This window comes from Otolemur garnettii, unplaced genomic scaffold, assembly GCF_000181295.1.
Source record: "Otolemur garnettii isolate 467f Iridium unplaced genomic scaffold, OtoGar3 scaffold00017, whole genome shotgun sequence".
NCBI classification, from domain to species: Eukaryota; Metazoa; Chordata; class Mammalia; order Primates; family Galagidae; genus Otolemur; species Otolemur garnettii.
The window spans coordinates 8,184,285-8,197,962 of record NW_003852412.1 but is presented as its reverse complement, the minus strand read 5'-3'; the positions used below and the strand labels follow the sequence as shown (position 1 = coordinate 8,197,962).

General features: G+C 41.7%; 1 protein-coding gene across 1 annotated transcript in view; it reads right to left on the bottom strand.

Annotated features, from left to right (window-relative positions):
• The window catches only part of ARHGEF28 (Rho guanine nucleotide exchange factor 28), a 122,770-nt gene extending 112,127 nt beyond the window's left edge, over positions 1-10,643 (bottom strand). The window contains exon 1 of the mRNA XM_003785909.3: positions 10,408-10,643. Coding sequence (XP_003785957.1) covers positions 10,408-10,492 — 85 coding nt within the window. The 5' untranslated portion in view covers positions 10,493-10,643. The remainder of the gene's footprint in view (positions 1-10,407) is intronic.
• Between the last annotated feature and the right edge of the window lie 3,035 nt (positions 10,644-13,678).

The window sequence follows — 13,678 nt, the reverse complement described above, 5'->3', positions numbered from 1 at the left end:
AAAAAAAAAAATCCTTTCATTTAAAACATCAGGTAGAATCCCCTTTTGCTAAAGGAATTACAGGGAGTTTAGACAGATGCAAAAGAGTCAGCATCTATTGAACACCTGCTATCTCTTGGGTAACTATCCTGAATACTCCCACTATGGTAACTCTATAAATACGGTGCTTAGCATGAGCCAGACACCATATGATTACTATATATTAACTCCTTTCATCTCCCAAACAACCCTTTGACCTGTTATTATTTATTATTTCCATTTTATTTCTATTTTATAGATGAGGAAACTGCAGTGCTATTTAAGTAACTTCCCAAGGTCACACAACTAATAAATGGCCGTTCTAAGCAGGCACTCTGGCAGAGCAGCTCAAAGTACCTTCTTTAATAATTGGGGTTACCAAGTATCCTATTTTGAATCAAGGAAAATGGTATTTGAGCAATGCCTGGTATTTTTCCATTAAGAAGTCTCATTAATGTGTTACAGTGTGACTCGGACCTAGGTATGTTTGCCTACATTCTCCGCCTGGGTTATTCACCCCGGGCAATTTGCTACTGGGATATGACAGTGCTGAGTTTTCCTGAGAAAACATTCACAAAAGAGTAACTACATCGTTTCATTTTGTTTAATAACACAACATTCAAGACACCAAAGAGAAAAGCTTGAAAGGACAAACTAAACTGTCAGCTGCAATCTCTAGGTGACAGAGTACGGGCAGATTTTATTTTCAAGTCTTGTTACTATCTATAATTCCTAGATTTTTAATAATAACTCTCTTCACACATAAAATAAGAGGGGCAAAGTCGTATTTTTTGAAATGGGCCTCCCACATAAAAGAGCAGCTGCGTGATTTTCTGCAACATAGGTTATCAGTAAGTCGACAGTATCAGATAATACACCAGGGCTGCCCGGAAAGTATCCAGCCACGGTCAACCTGCTTTTTCATAGTACCTGGCTGGACACTTTACTGGACAGCCCTCTTATGTAGCAATGTATTAACTGGAAATGTTTTACCTAAGAGTAAACAGAATTGTTGTTTGGCCATCTGCCGACTCTACTCTCCATAATTGCATGTGATATTATCATATTCATTTTGTAGACAAGAAAGCTAACCAGAGAAACTAATTAACCTATCCAGGCAGTTAAGATGGCACAATGATGAGAACACAGTGTCGAGGGAGCCCAAAGGCCTCCTTCATCACTGCACTGAGTTATCTCCCGATTCCCAAATTCAAACAGACCTTTGCTGAGTTCTGGAAAGCCCTTTTCACCGATGATCTTGGACTGACTCAGAAGAAGAAAAAAATCTACCCTTGCCACGCCAGTGAACACTGTCAGAGGTGAACCATGGCTCATCTTCTTGCCTAGTCCTCCTCTACGGTTCTCTTAGAATTTTCCTGATATTCGTCTTAGCTTGGAAATTCTCTTGGCCTTTCTCTGCTGAGTTGGACCTAGATTCACTCCAATTCCAAAATTATCCTCAGCTCAGGAATTTCCTGTGGGTCATTTTAAGCTAAAGTGACTTCATAGATTTTATTCTACACTAAGATGTGTCTGAAAGAACCCAAGAACCTTTGGTCACCAAATTAGAGAGTCACTAACATAATCCAAATACCCAGTTCAGCCCCAGAACTTAGCTCACCTTCCTGGAATCCTTTAAAAAGAAAAGTGAGATCAGAGGTGGCGCCTATGGCTCAGTGAGTAAGGTGCTGGCCCCATATACTGAGGGTGGCAGGTTCGAACCCAGCCCCAATCCTGCAACGACAACAACAAAAATAGCTGGGCCTAGTGGCAGGCACCTGTAGTCCCAGCTACTCAGAAGGCTGAGGCAAGAGAATCACCTAAGCCCAAGAGCTGGAGGTTGCTGTGAGCTGTGACACCACAGCACTCTACCAAGGGTGACAAAGTGAGACTCTGTCTCTTTAAAAAAAAAAAAAAAAAAAGTGATTTCAGGGCTCAGGCCAGTCTTGTTAACCACAGTAACTACAGGGCACAGAAATCCATGGATTCCAGAGGTGCTGGGAGTGAGAGTTGTGGCTCTAGCCTTTGCCTTTGGAAGAGCAGTTTAAATCCCCTTCTAAATATCAAGTACAATTGAGTTCCCTAAAACCAGATCCCCCCCCCCAAAAGTCCTATTCTTCTGTTTTAAGAGATTTAATTGTCAAAATCATTGATGAGGAAAACAAGCCTTTTCCCTCAGAATATATAAGAGACACACCAGGAAGTAAGGGCAGAGGAGAAAATATAGTCCTATGAGGACAAAAACAACAATTTTCTCCCAAATCTTTCCACCTCCCCATTCCTAATTGTAGTAGCACAAAGGAGCCTTCAGAAGTGTGTATGTTTATGCTTGAAGAAGTGCTCTCGACTATGTAAATAACTTTTTTCTGCCCCTGCTTCCTTCAAGCAGATACTCAATCGTGTGTGGTGTGTGGACTTTGGTGGGCTTAGATTTTTATCAACAAGTCCTTTTGTTCCTTTTTCTCTTTTTTTAAATGCGTTTCTCCAAGGCCTAAAGCGAATTAGTACACATAAGGGAAAAATTGGCAAACTGGGGGGGGGGGTCTAACACATTATGCAAACACCAGGATAGAACTGGAAGACCTTAAATAAAGTGTCAGGACATTGACGAGACCGCTTCAAGTGAGTAAAAATATAAACCAACTGACGAAGAAGATCCCTCCATATGTGATCATCCCAAAGAACTCGATGAATAATTCAAATTCTGTATAATCTTATGGAAAGACATTGGCACACAAAAATGATTTTGTTCATTTCAAAACCCATGAGGAGCTCCAATTCTCCAGTGCCCATAAATAGAACCTTGTGTTTACCCCCAATATATCCTCAAAAGAGTTTTCCATAAACAAAGAATTATGCCAGCAAAATAGAGAATGTCCATGGAAATGGAAATTCTTTCACTTATTTTTTATATATCCTCAACAAAAATATTTTGAATGAATGAATGGGTGGATGAATGAATGATGTCCCCTGTCCTCTGGCATTCTTCCAAATTGTGCTGGGTTTCCTCTGCTTCAGAAACTCTACTTAGTTCCTGAATCCTGTTCCATTACCCTAGGTGATTGTGAGATACCTCTGATGGGTGGGGATGTGTGGGGGATGGATGAGCTGGATGAGAGATGGATGTGGGATTGGTTAAAATTCATAACCGGGACTTTCCATTGTCAGGGATACTGAAGATCAAATGGATCAGACAAGTGTTTTCCCTGCCTGTGGGTATCAGTGTTAAGATAAGTTGGGGGCTCTGTAGATCACTTTACAGGGTCCCACCAAGTACACTGGGCAAGAGGGCAAGGTCAGGCAACAGGTCATGTCTGGTCTTCAGGGCTGCTGTAAGTCGCCTGTGAGGAGAATGGGATCTTTAAAACCCCAAGGTCTCTGAGAAGAAATAGGAGTAGCTGAGTTGAACATTCATGGCCTGCTACAGAAACACACCCTGCAAAGAAACACACCCTATGGCAGATGTTCTAGGGGAAGCATCTAGGCTAGTGGCCAAGGTTTCCGTAATGCAAGAGCCAAGGTGAGGTCAAGTCAGGGAGAGCCAGAAGGAGAATCGCCAGGTCTTGACCAACACCAGGATCCCAGCCCTGGTTACAGATGCCAGAACACCTAGTAATAAAGCAGGCATACCTCAGGGAAGCACCCATGTCAGTCCAACTACAACAGAGCCCAGAAGGACCAGGATTCAAGAAGCACAGCTTCCCCAAATTCCAAGAGCTCTCCACCCTCACCAGGAAATCACATTCAATACCAGCTCAGCAAGGAAGAGAAGTATCTGGATGTAGAGTGGACAAATTTGTGCCACAATACACTTTCACTATTTACTGCCTACTTTCTGTGACCCAGACACAGGAGAAGTAACAACAGGTCAGCCAGTGTCCATCTTGAAGGAATTCAGTTTCTTAGGGTGCAGATGTTAAATAGTAGCTGTGATACATCAATAAAAGGGGCTATCATAAAAATATACATGAGGCAAATGGCACAGATGATACACTGCTAAACTATGAGGGAATTTAGGGAAGGCCTCCTGGAATTAGGGACCCTCAAGCTGCATCTTGAAGGACAAGTTGGAGATTTCTGATTGGAAGTGGAAGAAATATTCACCTGAATTTGCTAAAACAAAAATAAGAGAGAGGGAGGAGATTTGTTGAAGGCATCCATGCCTTGAGAGGTAGGAACCTAGGTAGCATGAAGGAACCTAGGCAGGACCTTGTTACTTGTTTACTTCTCTTTACACATTTGTAGTTTTTCTTCCTACTATAGATTGGTTTCTTCCAATTAATGGTTTCCACTCTAGTCTTTCCAGTACAGCCACCCAAGAAGGAAGATATCTCCTTTCAAGCTCCTATCTGAAACATCACAAAGAAGGATTCTGATTGGCTATGGTTGGATCATGAGCCTATCCTGGACCAATCATGTTAGCCAGGAAGTAGGAATGCCTTGATTGGCTCAGTCTGGGATGAGCCATCTGATTGCACCCAGGAAGGCAAGGACACATGGGAAGTGAGCAGCATTATTTGGACCCATGGCCAGAGCAATGGAAGAGCCACCCCTTGAAGAATGCAAGTGCTATTCAGCAAATGGAATAAACAGGTTAAGTAGACAAAACTAACCATGCAGGCCAGTGCAACACTGGCACCACTCTACATTTCCATATCCCACTAATCAACAGTCCACAAGACAAGGCTGTTTTCTATCTCATATGTTCTATGTACACCTGATTCTGCCCATTTGTTTAGAGGGCACATCTTGCCTATTAAAACCCCATCAGCTCACCACAGCTATTGAAATGATATCCCTTTCATGATGTCCCCACTTGAACTAGTCTCTTTGCCTTGAACTTCGACAGTAATTTGTCCTGATCTCTCCTATGGCACTTAAATCACTTTCTACCTTACTTGGTTAACAACCATTAGTTCCCTCCTAAAACTGGGAATGGTCAAGAGGAGTCCCTCAAACAAGAGGATAATTAATTATAATACCATCCTCCATCTACAGAGATTAGTAGAGAAAAGATATCTTGCCCAAGAGTTTGAACTAGCCAAAAATAAAGAAAAAAAAATCACTTTCAAAAATTTGGCAAAGTATTTGTTTAACTAAAGGGAGTCATAAGAGGTGTAAAAATGTGTTGTTTGGCAAAAAAACTGCAATGGGCCAGGCCTCCTTTCATCTGCTGACAAAGGTTAGACTCTAAGCAGAGTCTGGAATCAAAACCACTCTGTATGAAGTTAAACACTTTCCTTCTCTGAGAACTAAAACATCTCAGCAGGTTACATCACCTTTAGGAAAATGTTTCTCTTCCTTAATAAGGATTTCTGTAGTGACTGAGTCCTCTTATGGTATTCAGACACTCTTCAGGGAGTTTCTAGACTGAATACACACACGCATGCCCTGTGCACGTGTATATTCAATGAAACTTCATGAAAGGGAGGAAGGCAAAGAGGCAAAGAACAAGGAAGCCCATGAGATCAAAGCAACTCACCTTTAAAAATTATCATTAAAACTTCTGAAATGGCATCATACCTCTCAATACTTACTGTGTCAAGGATTATTTTTCAGATTAGGAACCTGACCTCCAAACATGAAATGAGCTCATGAAAAAGGCTATATCTTCTCTGTCTGGAACAAACCTGTGAACTTTTCAGGGCACACTGAAAGCTGTCTGACTCCATCCTTTTCTCTGTTTGTCCTGCCTCTTCCTCTCCTAAGCCAACTAACCGTGCTTCAGGCATCTGTGCATCCGTTCCCAAGCCTAGCGCAATGACGTGTGTAAGTTCTCCATCTGTGCATAGGAGAAAGGTATCAAGACATAAAAACAGCCCTCCCATCTTGCTCCTCCAGAGTCTCCCCTGTCACTTCTCTTCCTAGTAGAGATTCAGAAAAGAGAGAGAGAAGCTAAGATGGCGAGACACAATGACATCTTTTGAAGCCAAGGTAGCTACCATGATGTTCACCATCCCTTACCTTTACTAAGAGGAGGTAAAACATAGCAGGAAGAGCAAAACCTCTCAAGTCCAGTGTCTTGGTTCTTGGCCTGGCTCTGACAGATATTGACTTTGATCTTGGGCAGCCCATTTGGCTTCACTGAACCTCAAAGATCACAATCACATCTACTACAGGTCTTTTACAAGACAACACATGTGAAAAACACTTTGTTCAGATACCATTCTCCTTCCTTATTCTACCAAGGTTGCCATTCTCTGCATTTCCTGGTATGGCCTTGGGAATAAACTTAAAACTCTCTAAGCCTCTCTCTCTTCACCTATAAAGCCAAAGTAATATCTGATCACAGAGTTATTTTGAGAATCAGGTATCATGTATAGCACCTACTATAGCTTAGGAAACGGTAGTTAATAAAGTACAACATACAAGGTATATATATTTGTTATTTGTTATTTTGACTATGACAACAGAACATTTGTTGCTAAGCTCTCCAAAGTTGTCAAGTTTTCAGATATGCATTGCCTTCCTTGGTAACTGTAGACCGGTTTTGGACAAGCAAAAAGAACAAAGTGTGGAGGGGGGAGTAGTTCTTCACTCGGTATGTCATTAGAGAGGCGTATGACATGAGCCAGGGTAGAAGAGAGTGAGTGACATTGCATAAGTGGGTAAAAGCAGAAAGAAAAGAACATTTTAACATTTCCTGGGGCCTGATGATTTTGTACTAAAGTATGCATTTTTTAAGATTGAATGATAACTTATGAGAACCTTAGGTAAAGGCCAGTCCCTATATTTTTTAAATCTTTGATTAATTAACATTAATTTTTTAGTTGAATCTCCTACTGAAAACAACAAAACAAAACTCCAGGCATTCCTAGAGCCCTTGAAGCAGAATGGAGTTGATTCTGGTCCACTCCAATCATTAACCACTGGACTCCCAGGAGAGCCTGTCCTGGAGCTGCCAATGAAATGACCAAGCCAACTTTCCAGAACCCAGGAGTACGTTTTGGGCAGCGTGGTTTTAGCTGCTTTCATCACGCTCCCCTCTAGAAACTGACCATTTGCAAACTCACTGCTTTAAGTTTCATGCTTTTCTCTTCCTTCTGAAGGCATGAAAATAAGAAAGTGCTAGATCTCCTTTTAGTGGAAATATGGTATTGGTGGGTTCCTGCTATCACAGGTTTCCTCTTAGATGTTTTATTAAATCCTTTAAATTTTCACATCCCTCCCTAAACAAGCCAGTAATGTGTTTATGTCTGGGTGTTCATCAAAGAATAGTGAAAACAAAAACAGTAAGGAATATTACAACAAAGGGAATACTTGGTGGGGGCAGGACAGGTGAAAAATAGGAGAGAATAAAAGAGAATAGTTCTCGTCAAATACAGAGAGTTTCGCCAATAAGCCAGAAATTCCAAGCCCTCCAAACTTCCCTCACGATTTCCCAGGTGACTTGGGCCTCTATCTGAGAAAGATGTTGCTGACGATTACAATGAAGGAGAGAGTGAGGAAGAACTCGAGCCACCTTAGTTTAGAAGACTGACTAAAATATTTATATCATCCTCTAAGAAACAAAAGACCGTAATTCTTCACAAATTGGCCATCAGGCTGAAAACTCAGGTTACTGGGTATGTCTTCCACTATATGGAAGTGTCATCAATGGGTGCTGGGAGATCTGTCCCAGTGCTAAGATCCCCGTAAGCAGGGACAGCTTCTGTCAGCCCTTCATCCACCCTCTAGGACAGTGCCTAGTACCCTGAAAAGGCTTGTTAAACATGTAAATAATTCTGCATCACAGGTGAGCTCCATCATCCTCACCTGTAAAATGAGGTGACTGGGCCATGTTATTCTGATGGCCCTTTTGGCTCTAAGGGTCTATGGTTCTGAGATCCCATCCAGCTAACATGACAGCATGACCAAACCTGCTCATCACAAATAACATCACCCTGATTTAATATAGAAAGAAAGTCTAATGATTCCCAGCTCTCCGCTACCAACCTTATTTTCACTAGTCTTTTGTTTATTAGCATCAAATAGTTAATCATTTTCATATCCCAGGTACCTGCTTTCACTTGAATCAGGTTTAATTTATACATAGCTATGTTATGACTTTCTGTTGTAGCTCATACTGGCCATGCTCCAACTTTGGATTTAAAAAGAGAGTGTGATTAATGCCTTCCCTACAACTGCAGTGCACTCCCAAGGTTCTTCACTGATCATGAATCCATGAATCTCTCCAGGTTGTTAAGCTGCCTGGGCCCCTTACAATGCAGGCACGAAGTCAGTCAGGTGGACAACATAAACATAAAATAAATAAAGCAGATTATTCCCCCAAATTTAAGTAGGTTAGAATTAGCACAGAGATGTGGTACCCTTACAGAGTGACACTTGCCTTCAAGAAGCTCTCAGTGGGCTCGGCGCCTTAGCTCAGTGGCTAGGGTGCCTGCCACAGACACCGGAGCTGACTGGTTCAAATCCAGCCCGGGCCTGCCAAACAACAATGACAACTACAATAACAAAACAGCCGAGTGTTGTGGCGGGCGCCAGTAGTCACGAGTACTTGGGATGCAGAGGCAAGAGAATCGCTTAAGCCCAGAGTTTGAGGTTGCTGTGAGCTGTGATGCCACTGCACTCTAGTAAGGGGGACATAGTCAGACTCTGTCTCAAAAAAAAAAAAAAAGCAAGAAGCTCTCAGTGTACCAGAACTAATACTACTCACTAAAGTATCAGTGAATTAGAAGTGATTAAATTTTTTTCTTTTAATTTACAACTGGGGGATAATTTCAAAGTCACAGAAAAGCTGAAAGAGTAAGAATAGCCCAGAGAACACGGATACATCCCCTTTCCTCAGATTTACATATTTTTAACATTTTCTTCTACTTTCTATTTGTGCACGAGTTTGCTTTCATAAGCACATGCTGATGCTATCTCATACGCATGTTCTTCCCCAGAACCATTTAGTAGTAAGTCCCGTACATCATCACCCCATAGCCCATGACTATCTCTCCCGGAGACATACAGGCTTTCATGTCGAAACTTTTCAAATCCCCGACGTTGTAAGATTGATAAAATAGAAAAAACAATTTTCGTGGGCACAAAATAAAAAAAAAAATAATTTCTAAAACAGAACAACAGATGAATAGCATGCTGAATGCAAACGATTGAAGTCCCCAGGGGCTGAATTTGAAGGATGGTAGCTGAACAACCAGAGAAATTTGTTCTGGGTGAGACTTTCTACTAGCCCTACATGGTCAACTCCTCTCATTCCTAGGGTTGGCCTTGATCCCAGCCAAACAGCAAACAAGCAAGCACATACTTCTATTTCATTGAGGAGGAAGAAAGATCCTCAAAGCTAACCAGATAATGTTGATGACTACCAGAGTCCATCCCTCCCTACAAAAAGCACAGGGTGACAGGGTAAGTCCCTCTATAGAACAGGTGAGCTCCAGAAGGACAATGCTACGGAGATAACATGCTTTCAGAGACAACTTCTCTGCTTGTAAGCTCATGAAAATATTCCTTTTCTCCTTGAATTAAAAGCATAACCAGATAAATTCCTATGAGACAAGCCATAGGAAAGGTTACTCACTACTTTTCTTGTTTGTTTTAAACCTCAGAAGTCAACAATCACCACTTGCTAAGTCCAGCCAAAGATGGTACAACAGGAACTCAGGACACCTCTACCGTGTCCCCACATCTGCTGGCCCCTTGGTTTCCATGGCCCACGCCACAACAGCGGTAGGTGGCAAGTGAGGGGGAATTAGCAATGTAAACTCACCCCACTACTCAGCATGCTGCAGATAAATAGCTCTTCTTCCTTTGGCAATAAATGATTTTTGGATACTTAATAATTTCTTTTTTTAGTAAACTTTATTAATATAACTGTATTCCCTAAAAAATACTGGCTTTCATGTTGAAGTTATTTTTTCTTAAATCCTTTTCTTACAATAGCCATAAATCAAGAAAATAGTATAAAATCGAAATAGCAATTGTCTTAGGTGCAGATTTTTTTTTAATTTAAGACACACTTAAAACTAAAACAGAAGCAGAAACTGGGAGTTAACCACACACGTAGTTCTCTGCAAATCCCACAACGACTGGATGTGTTTAAATCAACAGAACTCTTTATTGTCAAGGTAACTCCAAGGTAACTCTGATTAAGTGAATCCAAAACATATACCTTGTACTCAACTCCTTTAAAAAAAAAAAAAAGAGCACTGCGTTCAGTACTCAGTAACACAAAGGTAGATTCAAAGTGAAAGAAACATAAGGAGAACGAGTAGGTTTACTTCTGAAATCTATGCCTAAAGTATCTATATACTTCATAAAGACGGGTATAAACATGCACTTCATCAGAAAACAGTCTGGCAACAACAGGAGGAAAAAAAGCAAAGTAAAAATCTGAAAACACCTAGTTTGGCTCTAGGGGAAAGAAAAGATACCGCCATCTACCTTGTCTAGATGTCCTTCTCCGAATCTTCATTTTGGGAAAGGAAGGCCAGGAGTAATTAAAAGGTGAGTCTGAGTCAGAATCCATCTTTTTGTTTTGGCGAAATCAACTGATTAAACAGCAGAGACTCAGGAAGCACTCTGGGGCGTCCTCAGCCAGGAGGCAACTCTCCCCGTGTGATGTCAAAAGGAGGAATGAGGCTGGATGAAACAGCTCTGAACACCGGGGAGGGAGAGGCAGTAAATGTTTTGCTTCCTTTAGGCGTTCAGGCATGTAGACCGACCAGGAGGCTGTAAATATTAAAGCCAAACCGGGGAAGTAAAAGAGAGAGGGGGGAGCCGAGAGTCTCGCTGAACAGCGCAGTCCACTTATTCAAAAGGGCGCTGGGAGCAAATGAATCATTAACTCTCCTTTCTGTGTTACTGGAAATGGAAATGAAGGAGGAAGGCAACTGGGAACTGAATGAGAACTGCCTGGGACTCAAGAAAAGCCTCCCAAAGCAGCACTTGTTTTGCTCTGGAGCCAGAGTATCCTTTCTCAGAAAAGCCACCCTGTGCAGCGTTAGATAAAGGTTGAGGTTTATGTGTGTGGACAGCCAGAAAGCTTGATCCACGGGCAAATGAAAGCCTCAGACTCGGGGTCGGGCTCTTTCCCGAGCAATTTCTTCTTTGATACTACTGGCAGCCTGGGCAGATTTTTGGATCTAAGTGCCCAAACAGCTCTGATCATTCATTTAACCAGGCTCACTGTCGTTTCAATCCTAAAGGGGTTGGAAGCTTTAACTTTTATGTAGCATTGTACCTATCTCAAATTTTCATGCAAAGTCACCTACTACTGTTTAATACAATTGGAGAATTTTCCTAAATTGTCGCCAAATTTGCCCATCAATCATGATTTTGGCGCCCTTCTAGCTCTGATCTAAACGTTCAGTCCATCTCAATAGAGCTAGGGGCTGATTTACCACAAACCAACCGTCCCGTGCAGTCTCCCTGAACAACTCTCCAGTAATTAGCATTCAGTAGAGGCTCGTTACTGCCTCCCCATAAATCTTGACCCTGCTCAAACTCCCTTCTCTATTTCCTATAGGCACACAGATGGGCATGTCCCCAATAAGCTCAAGCACAGCAGTCAAGATCTGTGGTGGGAGAGTTTCTCCCACAGAGACGTCTCCTTAAAGCTTTTCTTTCACTAGAAACCATAACAAGAAATATGGCGTTTTGTTTTACAAATCATCTGATACCCAGAGAAACTAAAGGAAATCAGAAATAATACGAGGATCCATTCAGCTCCACAGATTTGGAGCCTGACAGCATGTGTCTTAATTAACATTCACCTCTTTACTTTTATTATTCCCCTAAGTGTAGGCACTATTATATCACCCTGTGTAAGAAAATAGCAGCATGGCGTGCTCTGTGACAGCTAATCCTGTCTGATTAGGTAGGGGCTGAGTGAGGGGCATAGACAGAGGAGGAGAAAGGAAAGAGAACTCCTAATTTCAAATTTAAGTAAATCAGAATTAAATAAATCACTGCTGTGCTTTTATATAGCCTGTCACATAAACACACAAGAAGAGCAAAATACAGCTGGAGTGTAGTTGCAAGCACTGAAAACTAAGGGAAGAGAAATACGAATATATGTTCCGCTTTGTGGCTTTTTATTTGAGGACTGATTGCATATTCTTCCTAATCAGCTGGGCACAGTCATAAGCATTAATAACTCTCAGCCCTAACATCAGATAGAAGAGTTTTAGTCCATATGGATCTTTAATGAAAATACATCCCAAATCTTGTGAAAGAGTGTTTCCACTCAGTCTCCATTTTAGAGCACAGTGCCTGGGACAATGAAGGCATTTGCTGCATGAATGAATGATTTACACACAGGTGGCCACCATGTAGAGAATATTTGGTAACGTTTTTAATGAACATTTTGTAAATGAAGCTACATTTAGCTACGCTTTCCCCATGTATGGTGACTCTGGGGACACCCCGTAGTTGGTCTCCTGTGTAACTGATTCTTTACCTATGAAGAATGTTTACATGGCAACCATAGTATTTTCAGTATCTGCTGATTAAAAACATATCTTAACAAGAAAGCCACAAGATTGTTTTGTTTTGTTTCGTTTTTTGTTGCAGTTGTTTAGCTGGTCTGGGCCGGGTTCGAACCCGCCACCCTCGGTGTATGTGGCTGGCGCTGTAACCACTGTGCTACGGGCATTGAGCTGCCACAAGAATTTTTATAAAGTATTTAAAAATACATTAGTATTTTACTTATCACAACAGTATCTACATTTATGAAGAGCAAGACTTCTGGGCAAAGAAAACCCACTGTTGGGTGGTGCCTGTGGCTCAAAGGAGTAGGGCACGGGCCCCATATGCTGGAGATGGCGGGTTCAAACCCAGCCCCAGCCAAAAATGGCAAAAAAAGAAAGAAAACCCACTGTTCTAAGGCTCCACCCAATACCAGAAATGTGCACAGGTCCTCTGGCCCTTGGCTGCCTCACAATGTCTGCAGACCAAAGAAAGCTCTCCACTGGAGGGGACAATTACCACACTGACATGACACTGTTGAATGGGAGATGCTGTTATCTTTCTTCAACTATGTAACCTACTGTTAAAGAATCCTTTGACATGCAGAATTTCCAAGATGGTTAGAAATATCAAAGTCTTCATCCTGCATTGGTGGGGGCCAGTTTTGTAGCTTCTTGCTCCACTGAAGATATGCATATTATATTTTGGGAAAAAGTGAGACATGTTTTTTGTTAAATTACAAACAGAACAAAAGTAATAAGCTCCATGCAGGCTCCCTGACTGGTTTTACTAAGTAGGTCAGAAATGGGACAAAGTGTTCAGGAGGCTACACTGTACAGACAGAAGAGCCTGGGGCACAATTTCTCAGCGGGTATCAGAACTAAAGTGGGGGCCTGGGGGCAACTGTCTATTTAAAATTCAGGTTATAACGTTCCCATCCTAGACCAGTTAAATCCGTCTGAGGGTAGTCTAGGAACCTGCACTTACAACAAAAACCCCCCACCCCAATCCCAAGCAATTCTCCTGCCCCTTGGAGCTACTCAACTGGGAGACAGATAAACTCTAGGTCAACACATTACTGGAGCAGGCACAACAGTGACAGATCAGAAAAGCTTCGGGGCAATGTGGGCAGAGAGATGAAAACAGTTTGTTAAAAGCATGTCAATAAGTTAAGATACCAGGGAGATTCATCTAAATCTAATTTTCCCCCAAATCATAGTTCTTGTTGACCAATTACATATCAAAT